At 43.8% G+C, this 25,725-nt stretch overlaps 4 protein-coding genes and 2 non-coding genes across 7 annotated transcripts; 3 read left to right on the plus strand and 3 right to left on the minus strand.

Moving 5' to 3' along the window:
* Nucleotides 1–292: 292 nt before the first annotated feature.
* LOC135591865 (U2 spliceosomal RNA) lies at nt 293–490 on the plus strand. The gene has a single exon (XR_010478632.1). It is a non-coding gene; the product is annotated as a U2 spliceosomal RNA (small nuclear RNA).
* Nucleotides 491–851: 361 nt separating this feature from the next.
* Nucleotides 852–925, plus strand: TRNAV-CAC (transfer RNA valine (anticodon CAC)). The gene has a single exon. It is a non-coding gene; the product is annotated as a tRNA-Val (tRNA).
* Nucleotides 926–6,203: 5,278 nt separating this feature from the next.
* On the plus strand, nt 6,204–14,547 carry LOC103996181 (uncharacterized). The gene is made up of 17 exons (XM_009417037.3): nt 6,204–6,640; nt 7,317–7,679; nt 7,774–7,914; nt 8,236–8,368; nt 8,476–8,589; nt 8,694–8,767; nt 8,837–8,911; nt 9,026–9,118; nt 9,251–9,311; nt 9,412–9,744; nt 11,242–11,368; nt 11,546–11,645; nt 12,084–12,153; nt 12,229–12,381; nt 13,028–13,123; nt 13,275–13,591; nt 13,999–14,547. Exons 1-17 carry the CDS (start codon nt 6,554–6,556, stop codon nt 14,224–14,226), a joined length of 2,565 nt encoding a protein of 854 aa, XP_009415312.2. The 5' UTR covers nt 6,204–6,553; the 3' UTR covers nt 14,227–14,547.
* Nucleotides 14,548–14,849: 302 nt separating this feature from the next.
* On the minus strand, nt 14,850–16,723 carry LOC103996180 (pathogenesis-related thaumatin-like protein 3.5). Of its 2 annotated transcripts, none has more exons than XM_018829912.2 (3): nt 16,145–16,723; nt 15,838–15,895; nt 14,850–15,762 (listed from the first exon to the last, which is right to left on the minus strand). In XM_018829912.2, exons 1-3 carry the CDS (start codon nt 16,178–16,180, stop codon nt 15,032–15,034), a joined length of 825 nt encoding a protein of 274 aa, XP_018685457.2. In that variant the 5' UTR covers nt 16,181–16,723; the 3' UTR covers nt 14,850–15,031. The 2 variants fall into 2 exon arrangements, with proteins under 2 accessions (XP_018685457.2, XP_009415311.2); XM_009417036.3 differs by having other exon boundaries at nt 16,110–16,713.
* A 1,771-nt stretch (nt 16,724–18,494) lies between these two features.
* On the minus strand, nt 18,495–19,329 carry LOC135589193 (STS14 protein-like). The gene has a single exon (XM_065081480.1). The coding sequence runs from the start codon at nt 19,248–19,250 to the stop codon at nt 18,681–18,683; it is 570 nt and encodes a 189-aa protein (XP_064937552.1). The 5' UTR covers nt 19,251–19,329; the 3' UTR covers nt 18,495–18,680.
* Nucleotides 19,330–19,844: 515 nt separating this feature from the next.
* Nucleotides 19,845–24,206, minus strand: LOC135588339 (wall-associated receptor kinase-like 14). Its single transcript, XM_065080415.1, has 3 exons — nt 23,075–24,206; nt 22,094–22,183; nt 19,845–21,219 (listed from the first exon to the last, which is right to left on the minus strand). The coding sequence occupies exons 1-3, from the start codon at nt 23,823–23,825 to the stop codon at nt 19,979–19,981; spliced, it is 2,082 nt and encodes a 693-aa protein (XP_064936487.1). The 5' UTR covers nt 23,826–24,206; the 3' UTR covers nt 19,845–19,978.
* Nucleotides 24,207–25,725: the final 1,519 nt, after the last annotated feature.

A 25,725-nucleotide genomic window follows, 5' to 3' on the forward strand; every position in this document is an offset into this window, starting at 1 on the left:
GAACGTTTCGAGTATCGCCTGTGCCTAATATGGAAAGTTGGGGAGACCATCCCTGCAGATCCAATATCTCTTGATAGAACACATGGATTAGAACTTCATATATATTTCTGTACTTGTTAATCACCATACGTACATGATATCATGTATAACGGCATAGAAGGAATTTACGAGAATAAAGAGAAGATTATAACAAATTAGATGTCACTCGATGGTTTAGTCCCACATCGCCGATCTTTGAATTACAGGTAGCGGAGCCCTCGTTAAAAGAACATCGGCTGCATCATTTCAATTCATACCTTTCTCGGCCTTTTGGCTAAGATCAAGTGTAGTATCTGTTCTTATCAGTTTAATATCTGATACGTGGGCCATAGGTCCATCATGATATTAAATTAATTTTTTGGGGGGGAGGGTCCGCCCACGGCAGCTTGCTGCTGGGGCCCTCGAGCGTCGCCCGAGCGTTGCACTGCTTCTCGGGCTTGGCGCACCCCGATTAAATCTATGCCATCAAATTTTCTCTAATGTAATTGGTCTAACCAATTTGATCACTCTTGGTAAATCTGATAGATGGGTCGGGACCCGTTTCTTATAGCAATATAGATCTTCTATTCGTGGTGTTGCCAGATTCGGGTCCAACATGGTCCAGAGAGAAAGCCATCGTATCGTTTGGATACCAGAAACAGATGCTGCTCTGCCCTCCCATTAGAGGCACTAACGAAGGATTTAATGGTGTCAGCGACTGGAGCTGCAGTTTGAAATCTAGCTGAGTTACAGCTTTACAGGGTTTCATCATTATTGGGTACTGAAAGTTTTGAATCGATCAAAGGATTATAGAATATTGAATTAGCAAGTGCGTCTGGGTGGTGTAGTCGGTTATCACGCTAGTCTCACACACTAGAGGTCCCTGGTTCGAACCCGGGCTCAGACATAATTTTTTAGATGAATTTTATTTTTATTTAAATTATCTGATCTCAAATTCCCTGGTCGCCCGTTCGAACCGACATGATAAATTTAAGAAATTTTTAATATTGTATCAAATGTTTTTAATATTTTTAATATTGATGAACAAAATTTGAAAAAAAAGAGTAGGGTTTAGATTTGTGTATCAAATGTTTTTGATAAAATGAGATTCAAATTAACCTTTTTTTTTTATTTTATAATCTAGGTTTATGGATTAGATTCATGCCTCAATTATATTTGATATAGTGAACGTTAAAAGTAAACTTTTTCTTTTTTATTTTACATACAACATAGAGTTTAGATTCACATATCAAGTGGATATGACATGATGAAATTAAAATTAATTTATTTTAATGATATAATTGATCGATGAGCTTGACGGATTAATCTTGTATCAAGTATTTCTTAGATACATGATATAAGGGATACTTCAACTAAAAGTGCTAAGTGGCTAGATGATTAAATGTTAAGTTGGGAGGATCAACATTAAATCGAAAAATATGATATTGAGCTAAAAAATCGAACATCAAAATAAATAAATTTGTCAATATATCAAAAGATCGATCGGCATGTTAGATGATCGATTGACGTATCAAAGATTGTCCGGGGCTTAGATCAAAATTAACTATGTTATAATTAAATTATAAATAAACTAAAAATATGACTTAATTAGACTATGTTAAATAAGGATCGTATTGAGCTAAGCTAGTATATAGGTTGAATTGAGTTTTAATGGTCATACATCGGGATACTTCTATTTTTAATTGAGGTGCTTGGGACCTCTCTCTATAAACACCTGGTAACATCGTTAAGTGCAAACTTTTCATATGAGATTCTAAGTGATAGGGTATATTTTTGTAGCCTAAACACGTCACAACCGACACAACACGCCAAGTCAGAGTCCTGCGCCACACGTCCCGTCCCGGGAGCTCGGGGCAATGCCGTCTGATGCACCATTAGCCTTCGCACTATAGTATAAAATCCTTGGCTGGCCTCCGGCTAGGGAAGGGAGAGAGGAGGGGAGAAAGAAAAAAGCAATCCCTCTCATTACTAACTTGCTCGTTGGAGGGGCCACGATCGGATACCACCCGACGGTGAGGGACTCGGCACGGGAGCGCGACTCGCTCGACACCAAGGAGTCGTCAATCAACCTCGATCCCGACCAACGCCAACCAATATTCCTTCCCAAGAGCTCGGGTACCTTATCATCCGAATCACCCTACTAACTTCCCACCGCAACACATTTGTTCACCACACTAAGGTTCTAAAATTTTGGCATCGTCGACAACCTAACAGGTTTTCTGTTCATTAATATCCCCCCACACATATTGAAGACTTGCATTCTATTTTGCTCACCAACAACACAAATTCCCCACGACGATAGAAGACTTGAAGAGATCTCTCGCTCCCAATGCATGAGGCTCACGTGAATGGAAATAACGCGTCTCTTTAATACAGCCTCACACAAGGTGGATGCGCACTGATGACGCACGCTTCGGACCGCTCCCTCGGTGGATCTTACACCGCCCACTTTGAACTCGCACAAGAGCACCAACGAGATGATATTTCGCATGCACACTCTGATCCCCCGGTAAATGTTCTTCCTATCAAATCCTATCATATGGAGCAAAATTCATGGAGCTGGTTGGATAATATGTGTACATGTCCATTTGCTTTGAGCCTATTTGTCAAGGGGATCCTCGCAAAAGCAGCAGCGTCATGCAGTGCCTGCCATCAATGCATCCCCAGTCCATGGGAATTTGAACTCCCAGTGAACTCTTGGACGTCTTCGCAGTACTAGAAGAAGTCATTCTTCTTTTGGATTCCTTCTTACTCCACCCGGTTGTTGAGTTGCCCCAAAATCATGGAAGGACGAAAGCAGCAGCGCAGTGGGGTCTGCCTTCGGTGTCAAGCAAATGCCATGGTCTCCATCTGCTTCTTCCCGCATTAAGAAACCTTTTGGTCCACGGCGATGATGTACAGTGATCCAAAGAAATCCCACCTTGTTTATCCTCCGCTCTCGCTCCTCTTTTACTGTAGCACCCACTCACATGTGGACTTCATCAGCGAGTAATACACGAGTAGGTCAGAACGGTGCTTATAGAACATATATTCAATCTGCTAAGGGACAAACCAACCTTACTTTATCCCATTTGATTTGGTTCCTCATCAAGCGACTTTTAGCGAGATACTATTGATTCTCTTCTCCTTTTGTTAACATCTCGAAGACTCGTGTTTCATCTTCCCGAAAGATAGCTGTGATCCAACGAGTCCACTGGCCCACACTTGTCTTGGACACTTTTTGCTGCTCCACTGCTGATCTCTGGATAAGAATATATAATAGAAACCTATTTCTTAGACACCCTCCCTCTTCAGCCCTGGACATGTCTAAAGGAAACCATAGAGGAAGCACGACCTGCACTCCGCCTAAGCTTGGATTATTCAGACAATACACGTCGAGATATCACGCCAGTTAGGAAGCTCGAGGAAGAGGAGAAAGAATAAGTATGATGACTGCATCAAGGCATGTAAACGACAAAACCGACGGTTTTCCTTTGAAGGTTGGGATTGGAGCAAATAACCCATCATGTCAAGGTTTGCCCCCCTCCATTGTCCCACTCGAACAGCAATTCTTGCAAGTTCTTGAAATCGACATCTTTTGTTTCGGCCAGAAGCTCCACTCGGGAGAAAACCAATCGAGTGTAACTATGCCTACCGACTTCCGCGTATTCACAAGAGGGTCTTAACTATGGTTTTGTATCTTTATGCCGTCCTGAGTACGTAATATCATCAGTACGGTCTTTTAGCTGAAACGTTTTAACCTGAGGTCTGACTGAGGGAGCGTGGGTCTCGTTCTACTATTCGGGGAGGTTGAACATACTCTTTTAGTTGTCCGTCGAGTATGTACAACATAGTTCAAAATCTCTGAAAGGGGATTCCTGACTCGACCCATCAGATGTTTAAGTTAGCAGGAGTTGGAGATGAGACAGTTGGAATGTGTCTCCGGTCTAACTCCTAACGTTATTTCTTGGAGTAGTTTTTATACATATTGCTATGTGTTGATGTATATAGTTATTAATGATAACTTCGTACAGAGGTGTTTAAAGGCGCTATCGCCATGGATAGTCAGCTCATATGTTGGGACACGAGCGCATTTTGATTTGTCCAAACCTGCTTCATTCGATATTGTTCTATGCTACTAAAGTAGGTCAAGACATGATTACACTTCTGTATAGCCTCGAGCGATGTTGGTGTAGTGTGCCGATGGCGTGGATGATAGACGACTACCTCGTTCAAATCTTGGGTGTCGAGATGACTCGGTGTGTTACATTGATCTTGAAACACCATGCCAAATTCGATGTGATAGTCGATGTGTCATTAAAATTTGGAGAGCTTGCACAGTATTTATGTGCGATATCGAGCATCGAGCTAAGCTATCTGTTTTTCCTACCATCTTTCTTTCTCCTAAGCTAAATGCGACTGTATTGTTTGGAAGTGAACCCAACTTAAAACTACAATATCTGCAAACCGATGAGTTCTTGAGAAATTATTATTGTTAGAATTTTACGAATATTATTATTGTATTAAATAGACCTTCGCCCATGCTACGTAAATTCAATGCATCAAGCTTTTTTTTTTTTCCCTCTAAAAGTTGATGTCCTTAATGGCACGAAAAATGCATGAAGAGCCGGCCTCATGTCTTCTTTCTCTCTCTCTCTCTCTCTTATTATTTATTATCCAGTGATGAGAAGTCCTACAAAGAAATTTATATGTAATACAATAAATGATTCTTCAATGAGCCTCCCACCAAGCATCATCATTAAAGGATTCTTAGTAACATCCTCCTTGGGTTTACAAGTTCATGAATCAAATTCTCATTGTATCTCCATATTCAATAAAATATTCATCTGATTTAACGATGTACATAATTATATCATGATACAACGTACATGTATGAATTTAAATTTAACAGTTTGGTAATGACGCCGCACATACATTTAATGTTCATAAAATGCATTTAATAGGTTCATAATTTTGGTCATGATAATTCATTCAAACATAAGAGATGTACATGATCATGATGAAGGCTAAGCCTTTCTTGCATCTTCAGCATATCCAGTGTCTCCGAACGTGTTAATTTGCTCCTGTTAGATAGATAAATAGCTTAGCGGACTGCATGTTCTAACATACACCAAACCTATCTCAGCAGCTGAACTATTTAATCCCTGCAATTAATTGCAATAACCAGGCTTGAAGTCTTATGGAATAGAAAACATATAAGACCTGTTCGTATGCCCATCACTCGATCGATTCATAAGCAGCAGCAGTCCATTTAATGTGGACAACACCTAATCCAGCGACTTGGATTAGCTACAGAAACAGGCTGCTGAGAAGGCAAGAATAATGCAGCAGTCGGTGACCAAATACCATCGAAGTTTGTATGGGTAATAAACAATCCAGCCGACGAGCATTCATGACATTCTCAACGAGAAATTATAAAGCTTATCCACCCTTGTACAGCACTTAATTTGTCAGCACTGATATCATCTATCTCTATCTGCATGCATCATTCGATGTTGTGCCGTCCGGCGAGCTGTGATCTAAGAATCCGAGGAACAACCTCTCGGTGGATTTTAATATGTAATGTGCTCGTCACATCGACTTTACGGTGCCAAACTTTGACGACATTCTTATGAGGAGCGGACTTCTTCGCTAGCAAAAGGAAAAAACTACAAGAGAATGCGTATGATTCTATGAAATATAATGAACACATGATTTCCATTGAAGTAATGAGAATATTTCCTTGTTGTTTTGTTGACAACATCAACTGGCGAACCATTTTTTTTCCGGATAATGTTAGAACATCATTGATTCAAAGATATAAGAACGAATGCATTCTTGTTTTAGTCAAAGAAAAAAGAGATGAAAATTATAAATGCCTCGTGGATGATCGAAATTTTGATTCGAGGAGAACCCAAGGATCCAACTCTGATTAGATTATTAATCCCAGGTTTTAAGGTTAATCATCCAATTATAATCTAAGCCATGTAAAGGGCTTATGTTAAGTTCATGCCACATGGATTATGCAGCATGATGACATGATGTACAGTGGACGACGAGTTCGATGGCATTATCGTTATAAAGCAGAGGAGATGGTGGCATTTTGATAAGTTAAATTCATCCAATGGCTTTTTTCCCTTCTGTATCTAAAGAAAAAGATTAAACAAAACAGAAAAGTCGTTCACTTATAGAAAGATGAGGAGGGCGGTGACCGTATCGCTCCCCCTCTTCTTCCCATGGTAGTGTAGACTGCTCCAGACCTCTCTTTCGCCTGCTACCGGCTCCCAACTAATCCTCCGTCTCCTCTCGGAGATTGTCGCCGCTCACAAGGGTGCTCTGATCTGTCCCCGGAAGGCCGCTCGACGAGTGTTCACGACTCGGGTGGCGTGCGGGCGTAGCCAGAAGGCGGCGGGCCGAGAAAGCTAGCTCCCTTCGCTGAGGACCGGGAGGCGGAGCCAGTCGTGCTCGGTGATGCGGATGGGTGGCCGCCTGGTGCTTTGATGGAAGCGGCTTTTGGGATTCTTGGTGTCGATATATGGAGGTGAAGCCCTCGGTTCCCCGTGGGGTGTCGTCGGGGCCAGCATTTCCCTTGTCGGTCCTCCTTGCGGTCGTCTCTCTTGAGGTAGAGCCGTCTGATCCGTTGATCTCTGAGGTCTTGCAGTTTTGTGCCTTTTTGTGTTTCCGATGCGAGAGATCTGGGTGAAAGCGGTGAACATCGACGGCTTTGAGTTTGGTCGTTGGAATTTTTCCTTGCATTACCGCGTCTTCTGTGATCTGGGGCGATTTTGGTGGATTGCTCTCCTTTGGTTGTGGTTTAGGGTTTACTGTTCTTGTTCCGGCTTTCGTGGAAAAACATCTTCTTTGGGTAGTTCTAAGTTGTCTCTGATGATTATATCGTGGGTGATCTTTCTTTCCTCGTATTCTGGAGTTGATCGAACTTTTTGTGGTGGCGGAAGCCTTGATTCACTTTAAGTTGCTTGTGATGTTCATGAGTTTCTGATGAAAGCTTTGCAGTCGTCGTCATTTGTGGAGAACCAGGTTTCTACTTTTTCTGTGGGTTCCTCAGAATCGTGAAAAACCTGCAAAGTAATGTTCTTTTTGTTGATCTGGTGCAATTAGCGTGACTATTACTAAGTCTATTCAGGCTGGCAATCCCTTTGGCATGTTGATACCCTTGTTGATATCCATTTAACGCATGATGGTCATCTATTTTTTTTTTCCCAATATCGTGAATTTTCAACTGTAGTTTGCCAGATTTAGGATTTTTACAATGTTTATTTGCTATACTTTTTTTGTAGATTGTTTTGCTTCTCGTGATCTTTGGAGGAACTGGTGCCAAACCTCAAGACAGTAAGCCGCCGTTTTGGCAAGATACTGAGGCTGGGGAAAATGTGGTTCATCTCACGCACTCTTGCATCCATGATGAGATACTCCATCGAAGGCGGCGCCCTGGTCGGAAAGAATACTCGGTCACTCCACAAGTTTATCACGAGTCTAGTTTGTCAAGATCACATCACCATGGTGGAAGAGCTTTGCTTGAGGTGTCTTCTGTATCTCCATTGCAAAAGGATACAAAACAGCCTATCCGTATATACTTAAACTATGATGCTGTTGGACATTCTTCTGATAGAGATTGCCGAAATGTTGGAGATCTTGTGAAGGTACTGTGTTTCAAGTATATTCCTCCCAACTTTGAATTTTTCGGTCTTGTATTCTATTACGTGCACTGGTCTCTGATCATGGTAAGTATTTCAGCTTGGTGAACCACCCGCGACATCTATTTCGAGAACCCCTGTGTGCAACCCGCATGGAGATCGGCCAGTATTTGCAGATTGTTGGTACAACTGCACGGTGGAGGATATTTCTGGGGAGGATAAAAAGCAACGCCTTCGGAAGGTATCAGTTTTATGCTCATCTTCCATTGTGTTGGCATTTGCTTTGTTTGGTTATTATCTATTTATACTCATCTCATATTTTGATGGCACCAATTTTGGGAATTGGATATTGTCAAGTCTTGATGTCTTTCATTCTGTTCAATCTGGAACCTTTAATTTAATGCTGGCTGTTTGGTGAGGCTTATGAAAACCTAACTGAAAATGGCTCTTGTTTTTTTTATTTCCTGAAACTTAGATCCAAAACTTAGCTTTTTATTCATCACTCTTGTATTTGGGATCTCTGTTTAATTATTTTCATTCATTACAAAAAAAACTTGAGCAGGCACTAGGGCAAACAGCAGAGTGGTTTAGAAGAGCTTTAGCTGTTGAACCTGTTAAGGGAAACCTGCGGTTAAGTGGATATTCTGCATGTGGACAGGATGGTGGAGTGCAACTCCCCCATGAATACATTGAAGGTACTTTCACTACAAGTTCTGCATGTGGTATTGCTTTACTGAAGTACCATGGCTTCAGTGTTTCTCCCCTTTTCTTTGTTATCACATAATGTGCGGATACCATGCAGATGGTGTTGCTGATTCGGACCTGGTTCTCTTAGTAACTACTAGACCCACAACTGGGAACACTCTTGCATGGGCAGTGGCTTGTGAGCGAGATCAATGGGGTCGTGCAATTGCAGGTGTTTTTTATGTCAGGATTTTGTTAGCATTTACTGACAGACTATGTAGAGTCCTTTGACTATGATGTCTATTCTGATTAAATTTAACCTTACACAATTGGTAGGTCATGTAAATGTCGCACCTCGTCATTTAACGGCAGAAGCAGAAACATTGCTTTCAGCAACTTTGATACATGAGGTTGTCAAATGATCTACAAATAAAGGCTTTCAGTTATGCTTGGAAGCTGACGAGGATTTCTCTTTGTAGGTCATGCATGTTTTAGGTTTTGATCCTCATGCCTTTGCACACTTCCGTGATGAGAGAAAAAGAAGGCGAAGCCAGGTATCTGTTTGCACTGTAGTCTTTATATTTTGAAGAACTTTAATATCTTTTAGCTCATATGGCGAGTCATCATTTGTTTTGCCTGTGATCTTTCACAAACCATCCATTGTTTAGGTCACTGTACAAGTTATGGACGAGAAGCTTGGACGTATGGTAACACGCATCGTCCTGCCCCGAGTTGTTATGCGTGCTAGATACCATTATGGGGTAAGTTGGAGCAACAACATAATGGAAAAAAGAATCTTTCTTCATTCTCTGATGGGTGTATTCAGATCGGTTCAGTTCTGAAATTTGAGATTATGACTTCATTTAGGCTTCATGATTTTGCTTTTCTGTCAGGCATTTTCTGAAAATTTTACTGGCTTAGAGTTGGAAGATGGAGGAGGTCGTGGTACGTCAGGTAACTTTTTTTGCTTAAGTAGCATTAAGTTAAAATGCCTCATCAAATGCACCATTAAGTTTCTCATTGTCGTCTCTAACTGTTGCATGATCTATGGCAGGTTCTCATTGGGAGAAAAGACTTCTAATGAATGAAATTATGACAGGATCTGTGGATACAAGATCTGTAGTTTCAAAAATGACTTTGGCTTTATTAGAGGATAGTGGATGGTACCAGGCTAATTATAGCATGGCGGATCGACTAGATTGGGGTCGGAATCAAGGAACTGAATTTGTTACATCCCCTTGCAATCATTGGAAAGGGGCATACCATTGCAACACCACTCAGTTGTCGGGCTGCACGTACAACAGGGAGGCAGAAGGGTATTGTCCTATAGTAAGCTATAATGGGGACTTGCCAAAATGGGCTCAATATTTCCCACAGGCAAATAAAGGTATAGTTGGATTCTACTTATGATGTGAACTGTAAAGTTCAACTTTCCTTGTATGTTTTCGTTTCAAGATGAAAATCATGCCATCACATATCTTTGGTGCTCCTTAGTTTATAATGTTTTATAAAAATGTGTATTTGAGTTTAGTTGGTATTGCTATGCTTGTTGTCCCATAAATGCTGTTTTTGTTTCTTTTTTTATTTTTACCTTAACAAAATTGTTTAATAGTGACCTCGGTGTTGAAATTTAAGCATTATGCACTATACAGAGGAAAACCCCCTTGTAACAGTTTGACGGCAGTAGAAAGTTGTATCGAAACCTGAGGCTACTTGTAAAAAAGAAAAAAAAAAGTGTGATTGCTTCAACAAATTGACATGCTACAGGGAGAATTGGCACGCTAATCATCTCCATTTGATCAACTAAAATTGTATCTCACAGGGGGCCTTTTAGGGATGTTCCCTATATTGGTGCTATGGGCTGGCTTTAAGCCTCTCAGCAGCTTCCAGTTATTCCCAGTTTTCTGTCTTGATCCAAAATAGCTTGGTATCCTTTTTCTTGCTGGTTCTTTGTTTTTCTTTTTGAGTATCTCAACAGTGAATTTCCAAGCCTAGAGAGGCATAAAGAACTAAAGCTTAGGAGATATCATAGGTGGCGAAATGAGAAAGATTAAGGTGCGCTGGGCTAGAGATTGGCTAAGAGGTTGTATGTATATGCATGGTTTGTCTTACTAGTCTATATCGATGTATCGATCAGCTGTCAATATGGTATGTACCAAGCCATACTGAGCCGTATTGAGCATACCAACACATGATACATGGAGACGTGCCGATGTACTACCCATATCGGTCTCTCATCGGACTGGTACATACCACCCATACTGAACGGTATGTTATGGTAAGGTGAACTTTGTGTATATGCGATTAGTACCAGTTGAAAGGCATCAAAAGCAAAGAAAGGTGCACTATTTGACTATGTGATCAACCTCAGGAGTTTGAAGTGAAATGATTAGCCCGCTTTTTTGGTGATAAAGCAGTTCAGATTGACAAGAAAGGCTCTGTGTTCCGTCCTTTGATTATAATTACGAAAAAAAATAGTTGCAAGGTTGTGTATGCATGATCCTGGAATGCAATGATAAGATTCTCATGTGACAATTTTTCTTATTAATGTCCTTTTTTTCTTGTTTGTTTGTTTTTTAAAGACGAGTCACTTTGGTTCAAAATAGTATCTCATCATTTGATGAAATTTCCTTTTCTTTGTAAATGTAGGAAATGATTAATTCACTAGCCTTTGGCATATTTTCATGCAATTGCCCTGTCTTGATTGCAAATTTTATCTCTACTTCTAGGTCCAATTTGATGCATAGTGTGCCCAAAGTTGCCCTATTTGGATATTATAGTTCAATATCTGATTGTAACTTGAATGGTACTTTTGATAGCGTATGTAGTTTTCTGAATGATGCCTCTAATTCTTATATGTTTTAAAAATTCATTGTTATTACAGGGGGGCAATCATCATTGGCTGACTATTGCACATATTTTGTTGCTTATTCTGATGGTTCATGCACAGACACAAATAGTGCACGTGCACCTGATAGAGCATTAGGTGAGGTCCGAGGAAGTAATTCCAGGTGAGAATCAAATTCAGAATTTTGTTTAGTTGCTTAACTTATTTTTGTTATGAGAAAGAGCTGAGTGTACAAGACAAAAAGGAGAACCCATCTGTGCCTGAAGGAGTGCTAAAATAAATTTAGACTAAAAACTGAGTTGTTACTTAATCACCTTTTGATGTGCTACATGCTTGTTAGGTGCATGGCCTCATCATTGGTGCGAACAGGTTTTGTTAGGGGATCCATGACTCAGGGAAATGGTTGTTATCAACATAGGTGTATGAACAATACACTAGAGGTGAAGAACTTTTTGTCTTGCATATTCTTTCTGTTGTCTTCGTGCCAGTTAATAATACAGGTTTTTTGCTACTCCATAAACTTGATTCGTCTGATGATTAATATGAGACTTGTCAGTCTACCATCTGACAATTGGGATTATTATCTAGCCTTTGTATTTAGTAAGATGTTTTTTGCCTTGGTCAGTGACAGTAACTTTTGGATTTAAGATGCCTTCTGTTCTGAACAGAAGTATTTGGAATGGATTGGCTGAATTTGGTTTGGCATGTCTTCAACCTTTTTTTTTTCTCTATGCTAGAACTATGATGAAATTTGCTGAAGAAACTCCTGTCTGACACAAACTTGTAATCATTGTTTGGCTTTGAAGATATCTATCATGTGTCTGTAGATTTATGCTCATTTTTAACTAAGAAAGATCTTATAAGTTTATTTTATCTAGATTGCTGTGGATGGTATCTGGAGGATGTGTCCTGAAGCTGGTGGTCCTGTTCAATTCCCAGGATTCAACGGTTTGTCATTGTGCTAAAGCACCACATATTGGATTTTGAAGACTCACTTACATTCTTTACCTTGATACTCTGCAGGTGAGCTGATCTGCCCAGCATATCATGAATTGTGCAGCAGTACACCAGTGCCCATAAATGGCCGCTGTCCTGGCTCCTGTAGTTTCAATGGTGATTGCATTAATGGGGAGTGTCACTGCTTTCTTGGGTTTCATGGCAATGACTGCAGCAGAAGTGAGTTTACATGATTAAACCTTTTATAATTATCTTGTTGTCATGGGATTTATCAAAATTCCTGATCTCTAAACCTTCAGAGTTATGGTTGCCAATTTTAATCAGATGGTATTCTTCATGTTATACATGTCCTTTGTGAGTTCCATGCTTCAAAATGCTCAGTTGAACTGGAGCTAGAAAGAGTGATAACTTTGAAGTCTGTATTTCCTGTGCCTCGCATTATAGCTGGTCATTCCTCTAAAATTTGGAGAACTCTCAAGATACTGTAAAAATATATGTTATATGGTGGGTCAGTGGGATGCGGCATCATATCTATTGTAAAATGTATATCAAGAAGCATATGATGCGGTATCAAGCATTAGTTTGATCGTTGGCATGATTCGTTATGAAGGATATATTCTTGGTCTTCTCATCCAATTACAAAGAAACTGGTTCTAAATTGTACCAGCTGCCTAATAATGGACCTGCTGATCTTTTACCTTATTCAGTATAGTGATGGCAATATATATATATATATATATATATATATATATATATATATATCATTTTATCTGATGTTTTTCTTCACTCTGCATTATTTACAAGTTATCCATTGTTTTTATAGTACATATTTTTCACTTAGTGACCTATGTTTCTTCATTTGCAGGATCATGTCCAGGAAATTGTAGTGGACATGGTACGTGCCATCCAAATGGTATCTGTGAATGCGAAAGTGGCCGTACGGGCATTGACTGCTCCACTGGTATTTCTCCTCCATTTTGCTCAGAACCTACATTGCTTAGCCTGTGTTCTTCTAATTCATTTATGTTTTTCTCTGTACATCAACTGTTAGATGCTCATGCTCTTAGGCAAAAGAAAGCATACAAGTTGAATAATTAATGCATATTTTACAGCTATATGTGATGAGCAGTGCAGTTTGCATGGAGGAGTATGTGACAATGGTGTCTGCGAGTTCCGTTGTTCTGATTATGCAGGCTATACATGCCAGAACAGCTCATCATTGCTGCCTAGCCTTTCAATTTGTAGTGATGTGCTAGCCCGAGATGTATTTGGACAACACTGTGCACCAAGTGAACCCAGCATACTGCAGCAGCTTGAAGCAGCTGTAGTAATGCCTAACTACAACCGGTTGCTGCCAGGTGGGCGGACACTGTTTAACATCCTTGATAATGGCTATTGTGCTGCTGCAGCGAAGCGGCTCGCATGCTGGGTATGTTATCTATTGCCTATTGACCTTCGCAATTTCATCAAATGTTCTTTCCACTGGTTCTATATATCACTTTCATACAAGGATATTATCAATTTCTTTGAATTGATTTTCCATAATTTTTATAAACATTTTACATCAACCTTTTGATTTAGATATGGGCAGTGTCTATCAGCAAGGACTTAGACTTGTTCCTACAGATTGTTATGCTGAATAATACAAACAATTAGCGTGAGTTTCCTTGAGGCCCATGTTTTTCGGAGGCCATCTTGGTCCTATTTGCTGGTGCTTGTCATCACTGGCAGTGCTCTTTTCTTTTTATCACTAATTTAACCAAGTTGGTGTTGCTAAAGACATGCATCTGCACCACCATTTTGGAATGAAGTTCTTATTTTTTGCTCCTGTCTTAGATTTCAATCCAACGTTGTGACGAGGACGGAGACAATAGACTTCGGGTGTGCCACTCTGCGTGCCGGTCGTATAATGCGGCATGCGGGGCAGGTCTTGACTGCTCGGACCAAACTCTTTTCAGCAGCGAGGAGGAAAAGGATGGGCAGTGCACAGGCTACAGTGAGATAAGACCGTGGTGGATAAGACGCTTTGGGAATCTGTATTTGCAAAGCCAGCGGAAATTGTAAAGCTTTAGTTTTGATGATTGTATCTCTTTTGTCCGTCATTTTTCACTCAACCTTTCTATTTTAGGACCAGTGGCACCTGTAATTTGCGTGCCAAAGCTTAGGGCCTGATTTCACCCAGGCAGAGGGAATCCTTGAAGAAGGGGATTCATGGGTGTTTTGTCTTTATGATATAGAGTTGGGTTTGTTCTAAGAATTAGCCCAACCAACAGTTCAAATGTGGCGAGGATGGAGTAAAAATGGGAGGAGAGGGTGGAAACGATTTGTTGTATTTGTTATTACCCTGTTCCTATCCTTTGGAAATGATGTGCCATTTTCTCCTCATTTGTGTAGGTGTCGTTAAGATATTGTGGCTCTGCGTGCTCTCTCAAGCAATACCAGCACTGGTTGATCTCCAGCATGGCAAATCTAAAGTGGTGTGGATTAGCCTGAGAAAAATATAATTCTTCTATAAGGTAGAAAAAGAATGTCATCTTGTCTCCATGTTATCAGCTGTTTCTAAATGCATGGAAAGCTAATGAATTCTTCACAGAAAAATATTCTCTCTATTAACTCTGCTTAAACATGGTATTTCTATAAACTTCTGCTTAAGAACATTATCAAGGCAACACATTAGTGATCAATTTGGCACTGAGATATCGTAATATAAGTAGTATTTTCGAGCTTAAAATACATTAAAAAGCTAGAGAAATAGGGAAAGAAGGCCATAAACTACCACGAGTTTATGTTCATATTTATCCCATATCAATAGACCTTAATCTCATTTCCTTATTCGATCGCGGTCTTATTACAGGGGTATTGGAGCGAGCTACCTCTTCTTGCTCTGGGCGTCTGCCGCGGACGGGCAGAAGGTGATGAGGTAGTCGGCGGTGCCGGCGGCGCATGTGAACGTGCTCGTCGCATCGTCATAGGCGTAGCTGTACGCCGCCGGGCACGCTGCCTTGAACAGCTGGGAGTACCGCGTCGGCCCGCACGTCGCCGGCGAGCCGTGGGCCCCGGTGCAGCAGTATTCCGGTGCCCCGAAGGCCTCGCACGCGCTTCGGCACGCCACCGTTTCCCCGGACTCTGCCGGCACCCGCAGCTCCGCCGGGCACCGAGCGTTCACGTCCGCCACGCACCCGGCGTACCTGCAGCTGCCCCTCGAGGGGCGCACCCCGATGCCGACGTTGTAACCGTCGACCAAGCTCACGTCGTAGAAGTCCTGGGTGCCGTCGCCACTGCCGAGGGTGAACTCCGCGAGGCTGGCCGGTGGTGCGCCGCCGACTACGCAGCGTAGGACGCCCCCGCAATCGCCAGTGGCGCAGGTCCCGTTAGAGGAGGAGGAGCCGAGGAGGCATCGTGTGCGGGCCCAGAAGCGGCCGGACCAGCCGGGTGGAGCGGAGAAGGAGGCGGTATCATTCAGGGAAAGCTCGAATCCGCCGCCGCCGAGGAGGGCAACCCCGTTGCCGGACAATGTGCCCGGCCAGATGGTGTAAGGGCAGTTGTTCTTGAGGGTGAAGGTGGCGCCGGCGCCCGCCGCTTTCGTGGTCCAAAATGCACCTGTCTCATATGAAAGTTAAGGGCATGCGAAACCGTGACGGATTGCTTGAACTTTCGTGTGAAGCAGAAGCCTACCTGAGACGAGCAGCAACAGCAGGAGGAAGAAGAACTTCGGCAGGAAAGCCTCCATATGCTACAGAGAAAGAGTGAGAGAGAGAGGTTGATAGCGCAGGTCTATTTAGCAGATAAGAGGGCAAAATGTTCTCCACAGATTAATTCTATTAATTCACTTTCAAAGAAAAAAAACATAAAATTAATAGTTCAATCAGTTGCAAACACCATTTCCAAATAGTTTGAGAACATATAAATTCATTTTAGTACAAAATAATCCTCGTAAAAGAACTCACGCATGATAGATGATCAGAACTGGTTTTTCACCTACTTGACAGCTTAATAGTTTTTGCTGGGCAGTCAACATTCGTTTCCTCCTGCGTACGCCGCCTGATCTTGATGTTTCCTGACACGATCTATGAGACTGGAATTGGGCAAGCAACCCAGCATCGACCGATCCTGTGACCGTCAACCATCTCTCCAGAAGCAAATGATTGTGGGTGCGTCAGAGTGATTGCCACCTCCTCGCATAATGGCTAGGGTTAGCATCATCCATTTCGTCTCTTCTGTTCTCAGATCATGTGAGTGAATAGGACGACGATGATCGAGCAAGCATACGATCCATCCCCGAGCTCCCCAGTCCATCTCACTTTTTCCGTTTCTTCCATCTTCCATCAAGGACAAAATCCCGTGTCTCACGGATCCCCATCGTTTGCGTGTGACCTTCGGAGCCATTTCGTGGTCTCCGTTCTCTCCGTATCTCCACTCCACTACATACATGCTTGAATTCAAGATCTTGTTCTTCATCCTCTTCCAGTTACATGGGATTACTGTGACAACAGCCGGGAGCGCATCTATCATGACGACAATATCCCTGCAGTGCAACCTGCATGGAAAATTCCGCCACCCACCTCCAACTCCACAAACTTCGTCGTCCGTTAATTTCTTGATCCACCTTATCATCAACCTTATCCAACGGCTGTCTCGGTTCCTTCGTGTCCCGTGTCTTGTTTTCTCTCAACAATGCTGTCACCATAAGAACACGACAAGAAGGTGAGACGAGAATAGGTTGTGACACATTCCCTCCATAAGTCTCTTATCACATGCAACGCATGAGGGTGTGATGCTGTCATTTCTACGGCGATATATGTTTGGTTGCAACACTACTTTGATCTTTTGATCTTATTATTCTCATCATTGCTGGTTATCATAGCCACCGGTAATAGTAACTGCATGCGTAAGTCTCTTCATTATTACGGGTCAAAAACAATAATAAAAGGGAACATTTGTTGTCGTTGTTATAACATTATATAAATCTCTTAGGACGGGGTTATTGCAGCTGATCATATGAGATTGTTTGATATGAGAGAGACACACACTGAAGAGGTTAGGCATATGTCATTTCATATTGCCATGGAAGTCTCAATCTTCGACCTCACACCTAACTCTCATCATTTGTATTATCATCTCAACTTTTCCTTTCCCCGGGCGGGGCAATCTTTGGTTTGACTTGATACCGAAGAAACATGAACGCAGTCGCCATCATCTCTATGAATGAGCGCTGAGTTCAACCACATTTTCTCTTGGTTTCATATGAAAACGTGACGATCAAACAACATATAAATGTGCCTATAGCTCAGTGCTCACATAATCCAACCTTGCATGTGGCTCAAATCATTCCACTGAACTGACGTGAAATCTTCAGAGCTAGAGAGAGAGAGATGTGTTCGGATGCTCAGGTAGCAACCACGGCGAGGTTTGTGAAGCTCAGCAAGCACCAAGAACCAGTAATCTTTGTAAGAGGCGACGCCGCCTCTTCGAGGCCCTCGAAGGCCGCGAGAGGTGTCTCGGGTCGTGCTTTAGATGGATCGCATGAAGTCATGTCACAACAAACTGGCATGGCCCGACCCGGTGGACGCGGTGACCCGGGCCGGAAGGAGTTCACTGAGAAGCTGGAGGCACTTGTGTTGAAATCATGGAGCGTGATGAAGAAGGACGCTCGCCGGCGTGCTGAATGAACAGTTTGAGGTAATGGTTCCGCTGAGCTATTTACTTTAGCAGCAATTTACATGTGATATAATTTGATTTAATATACGCTCAACTTTGACTAGATTACTGGGGCATGAATTAAGAGAGCCGAAGATCATGATCAACATCTCTTTTTGTGGTAAGGTCTGCAAGCTGGCATGCACGAAGGTCTCTGACAAAATGACGGGCCTGTGTGGCCATCCTTTCGACGCATGGAACGAGTGACAAAGTTTGCGCTGTTGGACACGATCAAGGAGGCAGTCGCCGATACGTGGTGCCCTGAGATGAAGGCGGCATGGGGATAGAGGCTTACGACCAGCTGGTTGTAGCTATCAAAGAAGAAATGAAGACTGTCCCTTCCGCATACTGTTTTACCCTCGCATTCAATAAATAGACAAGAAAGAAGAGGCATCATGCATGTGTGCTGTCTCCTGCAGCTTTAACTTCACTATGTTATGTGTGCACGTTCCGCTACGTACAGTTCCCAGAGACGTACATGGTTTTTGAGACGATTTACCAGCGTACATCGGGTTCTGTCGAAGAGCGTGGAGTCGACCAAGATAAGAAATTGGAACTCCACGTGTAATTGACCTTATCACGCTCTTATGCAGTCGAGAAGATTCCAGTCGTCGTAGAATTTATTACGTGGTCAATGATACTGGAAACAAAATGAAGTACGCTATGGAAACTGAATCGGAATACAGATGATAGCTATTTCTTCTTCATGTTCATTCCAAGAACATCGAATGCAAAGCCAGCGCCTTTATTTTCTGGTGATCTCAAGTACTCTGCTTCTCTCCGACCAAAGATCGAACACAACGTGAAGAGATCCGATCGACCTAGTAAGGCTTCTGCCCCTGTATGTTCCCAGGGGGATTGTAAAGGCAGAGCGTGAGGGTCGCACCTGGCCCGACGCAGTTGCCCTGCGCGCACCCCACCTCCGCCGTATTCCTCCACACCACCTGCGTGTACGTCCCGCACTCGTGCCCCGCCGCGCACGAGTTGTTGGCGTAGCTGAAGTACTTCCCCTCCTCCACCCACGACCGCACAGCCTCCGCCGGCTTGACCGGGTAGCTCGTCCATAACTGGTTGGCCCCGTAGGGGCTCGACGCCAGGTCCGCGAAGCCGCACCCCTTCTCCTTCTGCTGCGCCACCACCCGGCTGGCTTCCGAGCCCAGCTTCGCGCTCCACCGGAGCTGTCCCACCCCGACCGCAGCGCGGGCCTGGTCGTGGCCAGTCAGGAACTGGTCCTCCGCGCTGGTTTGGGGCTTCCGCTGAGCGGCCGGGGCCGCAGCGGACGCCAGGAGTACGTGCGCCCGTCTGGCTTCCACGGAGCCGGTGCACGTCAACATGGCCACGGCCAAGAGACAAGGAAGGACGAGTCGGTGGACGCTCGACGCCATCATCATCACCGTCACTCAAAAGTCTCAAACAGACTAGTTCATTTGGTACTTGTGCAATGGGTATATAAAGATGATGATGCATTAATTTTTGTCTTTTGAGGTAGATGGCATGCATTAGTTTGGGTGTCCATGCACTGGCTTCTCGGCAATTGGAAACTTGATCCGACGCACTCCAAGGTCAACTTCGGGAACCTCCATAAACGCTGCCATTAGTGCAGACCAGGGTGGTCCAAGCTCTAAGATGGTGTCTCTGTTCCCCATTTGGCAGAAGGCATTGATGGCTACTACACTTGTTGTGCTCGTCTTTTCGTAAAGAGGAGGAGTTTAGGGTGCAGATAAATGTATTCACGTGTGCACTTGATTCCTCCGCAGTGAGGAAGATGAACCTGTCCACGTGAAATTGATGGAAGACAGAGCCCACGTGAAATTGTATGAATGAAGTGACCATTGCCATCCGTTCAATCCAACTCTGTCTCTCTGTCTCTCATGCTATCAATCGTAGACGGAGAATTATATTTGTCTACAAAGATAGATCAAGTTGTTATCATCAGCTTTAAATATTTGATTATAGATCTTTATATTATTGTACCAATAAGTAGATCTAACAAACCAAGGTTGAACTGATGGAGGAGCTGAGAGTTGCTGCTCTTTCTTCTACAACTCTTTTGTATGATTTTGTATTACATTTGAAGGGAAAGTTTCTTAAGTACAAGAAGAAGGAACAGCAGGACAGATCAATGGATCACATTGCCCAACAAGCTGTTTGCGGAAGGAGAGCTCTGCTCACTGAACCATGGGTCGTGCACAGAAACAGGGGACTCCACTTCCGCTTCCTCTCTCATGCTGTTCACCAACACCAACCTCTTGCTCTTCGATGCCGCGCGCGGCTTCTCGTTGCAACTCGAAGGGGACGAGCAGAAGGACGACGCCGTCGACAAGAACATGCCGTCATCCGTCGGCGCCCACCCGCTGAGCTTGATCTGTTCGAGCTCGTCTGCTACCTCTATCATGGAGGGCCTCATGTCCCTGTGGAAGGCAAGGCATCTGAATGCCAGTTCAGCCACCTTGCGAATGGAAGCCAGCGTCCAAGCATCTCTGTGCGGCTCGAGGTACGGGTCTATGATCTCTTCGACGCGCCCTCCGCCGATCTTATCGATCGCTAGCGCCGCCAAGTTCACCTCGCTCTGCGCCCTGCTGAAGTCCACGGCCTTCAGCGCGGTGATGATCTCCACCAGCACGACGCCGAAGCTGTAGACGTCGCTCTTGTCCGAGAGATGGAAGTTCTGGTGGTACTGGGGATCCACGTAGCCCGGGGTCCCCTGCGGCGCCGTCGAGATGTGCGACGTCTCCGTCATGCCCATCCTCGAGAGGCCAAAGTCTGCAACCTTGGAGTTGTAGTTGAAATCTAGCAGTATGTTGCTGGACTTGATATCTCGGTGGTATATCGGAGGATGAACCGCCGAATGAAGGTACGCGATGGCCTTGGCGGTCTCGGTGGCAATGGCGAGGCGGACGGTCCAAGGCAGCGCAGGCCCTCGCTCCCTCTGCAGGTGCTGAGCCAGCGTGCCATGGGGCATGTACTCGTACACGAGGATCTGCTCTCCTTGCTCTACGCAGCACCCGAGGAGACGGACCAGGTTGGGGTGGCTCACCGAGGAGAGGAGCCTGATCTCGTTGATGACCTGTTCGATGCTGTCGTGGTCGCGGTTCTTGATCTTCTTGACGGCCACCAGCCGGTGGTTGCTGAACTTGCCGGCGTATACTGTTCCGTAAGCGCCGGTGCCCAGTATCTGGTCCTCCGAGAAGCCATTGGTGGCCTTCTCGATGTCTTTGTAGGAATAGAGGGGAACGGTGCACGATGCTTCGCATAGCAGCCGTCTCATGCTCTTCCGCTTTCTCATCGAAGAAGAGTGGCGTTTGATGAAGCAACAAACGAGAACCAAGGCCGCCATTGCAGAAGCTCCGGCGATGATGCCTGAAACAAGATGTATAGCTCCTTTTTATTGCTGATGCAGTCATGGAACGTCAAAGAATTTGGCAAGAGTAATGCAAACGCCTTCACGGCTTCAAAGATCACATCTTTAATCTCAGTCAATGCTAATAATTACAATGAACTCTTTCCCATCTACACATTGTTTGGATGCTAGGATGAACTATCTACCAGTGTTTCTGAAAGATCATGTGAACCTAACCAGCATATGAAACATCACTTCAATTAACCAAAAAATGTACCATCGACAACATACGAAACCATCAAAGTCAGAAGAAACAAATTGACCTGCAAATCTAAAGCGTTCTTCTTGCATCCTAAATAAATTATATACAGTGCAGCAGCAACCTTACATCTCTCTGATGCGCACACATTAGACAAAACTTAATGTGACGATGACAACTTAATTATACTCGATGGTCTTATCTACCAAGAATTCGTTTGGTAGTCATATTTTCCAAGGGAAGGTTCCAATGGTTTGCAGTCAAAACAGATGATCTCATTTCTGCAGATTTAATCCTTTGACCAGCATTTGGTTTTCACAATTACAATGCAAGATAGCTACTTGTCGGATGTCTCTAACCTAAAAATTCTGTGTAAGAGATGGAAACAGCAAAAGATCGCCTTGCATTCCTCAACTGTTCCAGTAGATTTTTCAGAATAGATTAGTTTCATGGTGTTGTCCTCTCTGTTTCTAAGCGATTTTAATGCTTTCACCAAACCGATTGATATATATATATATATGGCAGAAAATAAATGCTCTAATCAACTACGATAATAGATCTAAAAAATATTGCCTTTTCATAACATTTGACATGTCAATGGGAAATTAGCATAACTGAAAGAAGAAAAAAAATACCTCCAACAAGAACACCATATCTGCTGGTAGATCCACCGCAGTCCCCTGTCATGTACCTCGTAGGATTGCATCTTTGATTGAATTTGGACACTGACCAAGATGAACCCAAAAAAAGAAGAAATCAAAATCCAAATCCAAATCCAGAAGGTACCAGTTCAAACGAAAAAAAAAGGAAAGAAAAGATTCAATCTCGCCAATCTTCGAAGCTGTTTGACGCAGCAGAAACGAGTATTAAATTCACATATTTCTTCTATTAGACCATGGGGATGCAGGAGGAATGGCCACCAAACATCACTGGCGGAGAAAACCAAGGGTGAAACTTAGTAATCGCTGAACCAGTCAGTGAATGCTAGTGTCATCCAAAGGCGCCATAGGTGAGTGAGCTTTTTCTTTGAGGGCGTTGACTGCATAATTTCTCGACCAGATAAAGACATGTCCTCCACAGCAGTCTACGGAGGAGCTGCATTTAGTATGCATGAATACAAAGCAGTTGGGCAGGTAGCAGTTGAGCTGAGAGAAGACCGGATGAGTTGTTTACCCAAACCTCAAGGTATCAGGTAATCGCAAGGCAGATCTTGTTGGTAGAATCAGACAAGTGGTGTTCATGGCGTTTTGGTTGGTGTGAAGATTGATGCTTCAGAAATCACTAATGGTCATCAGATACTGTTTGATTTTTTTCCTTCTAAAGCTGCCGGTAAACAAGGAGAAAATTAGGCAGATCCTGTGAAATATACTATGGGACAGATCAGATGATCATGACTACTTGTTACATTTTCTTCGATGTTTCATGGAGTCATCTTGTTCATCTTGGAAGTCTCTTGTTCAGCCTAGTGTTTGATGTGAGCTTAATTTGAACTTGTACACCATATCTAACTCAGGATTTCCGGAGACGAGCATGGTCATCAAACAGAGTAGGCCTAAACAGAGCATCATTCAATCGAAGAGCAGTAAACAGATCAGCAATCGACAACAAGGACTAACCTTTTCGACAGCCTTGGCCGCCGATGAATCCGTCGCCTTGGAATCCCTCCGAGCAGCGGCACCGGAAGCCCGGCATATGGGTCACCGGAGCCATAACCGCCGTGCAACTCGCGTTGGCGGAGCACCGGCACGTTCCGTTGAGCCACCACGCCAGCTCCGCGGTGCGGAGGTTCAGCGACGGCACCGACGCACCGCCCACGTCGTCGTACCCGATGGACGTGAAGAAGAAGCTGCAGCCAGAGGCTGCGACGCTGTCCTCGTCGAAGAAACCTTCCCTGGTGGCGTTGTAGAAGCAGGTAGCGTTGTCATATCGAGGCCCGCAGCTGCCGTCGAACAGGATGGTGTTGACGGCGCACCTCTCCGACAAGCTCTTGTTAGCCACGGGCGTACAGTTGCTGAGAAACAGGCCGTTCCTCTCGGTCAAGGCGTAGTTGTGGCCGAACAGGCTCTTGACTGCGTCGATGGAGCGGTTGCACGCCGGGGGGACGTCGACCAGGAGGCTGTCGTCCGTGATGTTCCGCACTGTGAATTCTCCGATTCGGACGGAGGATTTCGAGGGGTTGAAACACTCGAGACGGATTGGACATCCGACGGAGAATCCGAAGGGATACGGGGCCGTGTAGGAGCCGCAGGTTCTCTTGCAGTCCTCGGGGGCTCGTGCCGAGACTACCGCGAGTACAGCGACCACCAAATCCGCGAGGAAGAGGAAGAAGAAGAGTAGACGATGGCGGCTGTGTCGCAGAAGAAGCATCTCTTTCTCTCCTCGTTTCAGCTACGCTCCACTCCGATCACATACTTGCAGCACTAAGCGCATCCGATCCACCACACGCTTGCAGTCTTCAGCTCATGCTACTTGCCGCACTAAAACCAATCCACGACCAAACAACTGCGCACGCAGGGGAAAAAGCCAAAGAGCAGAAGGGGAAGCACTGAAAGCTTCGTGGAATTCGTACAAATCGGTTTCCGGTCTTCTCGAGGCCCCTCGGCCGTTAAAGGGACTTGCAGGGTGAGACGAAGTGTGGAATTGGGTTTCTTTGATTCTGTGGAAGCCTCTTCAATCTATTCATTGGCCAGCGAGTGGTCTATCTGCAAGCCACCAAACCAACCTCTGACGCAGTAGAGACGAAGCAGCGAACGGGGAATTGGCTTCATAGGACAAAGTTATGGAGGTTGAATGAGCACAATTCATCCGAATGTGGATACTGTCCCGGTGCACTTACCGCGGTAGTCCAATCCCGGTGGCTCAAGTGCTTGCACAATTCTTGTGATTTTTCTTTGAATTATCTAATAATCAAATACAAAGAATATATATATATATATATATATATATATATATATATAATAGAAAAAGAAAGATTTGGTGTATATCACATATCTAACAGAAATTAGAAACTCAAAAAACATTAGAAAAATGTAAAAAAATAATATTATATTGAATTTATTACTTTAGATCCTAAAATCTTGGAAGAAGGTAAGGTTAGCAGATTGGGTGGATGATGCATTGGGTGAATTCAACCCCACCACTAATCAAGGGGAGAGGACAAATAAGAGAAACCATGTTTGACTGTTTTCCTATGGAGAAGCTGCTGCATGTGACACAGGCTGGTGCTTTTGACTTGTAGCTCTCGATCAACAACAAGCTGAATCCAAGCAGGAATGGAGGACCAATTCACTGTGTTCCTTCTCAACCTAATATCGTCTTCCAGGATCTAAACTGTGGCATTTTAAAGAAGACACAAACCCGAAATCTCACCACTAGTTTACTTTACGCCAAGTGATTTCCTAAATCATTTCTTTAGTCGATTGATTCCTTTGGTGCTCGAAAGTGCTGCTCCAATCGACAAAGATATCCGAATCCGACCAAAGGAGGAGGTAAAAGGTTAGGTAAAACATCACTACACGAATTCCGCGTGAGCTCAGTCACGGAAGCTCAAATGAATGGAGTGATTCTTCATGGAACATAGTTTATGACTCCTGTGCTCCTCCCTTTCCTGGACTGGAATAATCACCGTGGAACGAACAACTTGGATGAGCATCTAGTTTTGATGCATGGATTTGACATCGTCAGTGGTCTGGGAATCTGCCATTTATGCTTCTTCCATTACGCTACTTTTGCGCTCGATCTAGTCAACTGCCACTCGTAATCTTCCTTTCCTCCTTTGTTTCTGTTCTAAAAATAAAAGAGTAATGAGGAAAGGAAGAGTGTGAATCTTCTTTTGTTTCGGAGAACAGAGAACGGATGGTTCTTCGACTGCAACATGACCAGTTTCCAATGCTGGAGCGCAGCATTAGATCATCTCATTTGGCCGCAGGACTGTTGCAGTTTCACCACAAGAAGACAATCAAAAGCCGAAGTTTAGGTGGAGACAGACTTCCACGTCAAGATCGGCAAGCGCGAGTCGCGGCCAAGCCTGGAATCACGTCATGGAATTGTCTTTCGATGTTGACCCCTGTGATGGATGGCAAAGCTCAGTCTGAGATGAATCGCGGTTAATTATTAATATTAAGAATAATATTATTTTCCCTCAATAGTAGATTACAATTATTTCTTTTTGTCTTTTTAGAGAAGTGTACATCGGGGGTTCGGCAAGTCTGGTGATCACCTTCTTCTTCCTCGTGCCTATAGGCGTGTTATCCTTGTCTTCCTCCAT

The sequence above is a fragment of the Musa acuminata genome, chromosome BXJ1-8 (genome assembly GCF_036884655.1).
Source record: "Musa acuminata AAA Group cultivar baxijiao chromosome BXJ1-8, Cavendish_Baxijiao_AAA, whole genome shotgun sequence".
NCBI lineage: Eukaryota > Viridiplantae > Streptophyta > Magnoliopsida > Zingiberales > Musaceae > Musa > Musa acuminata.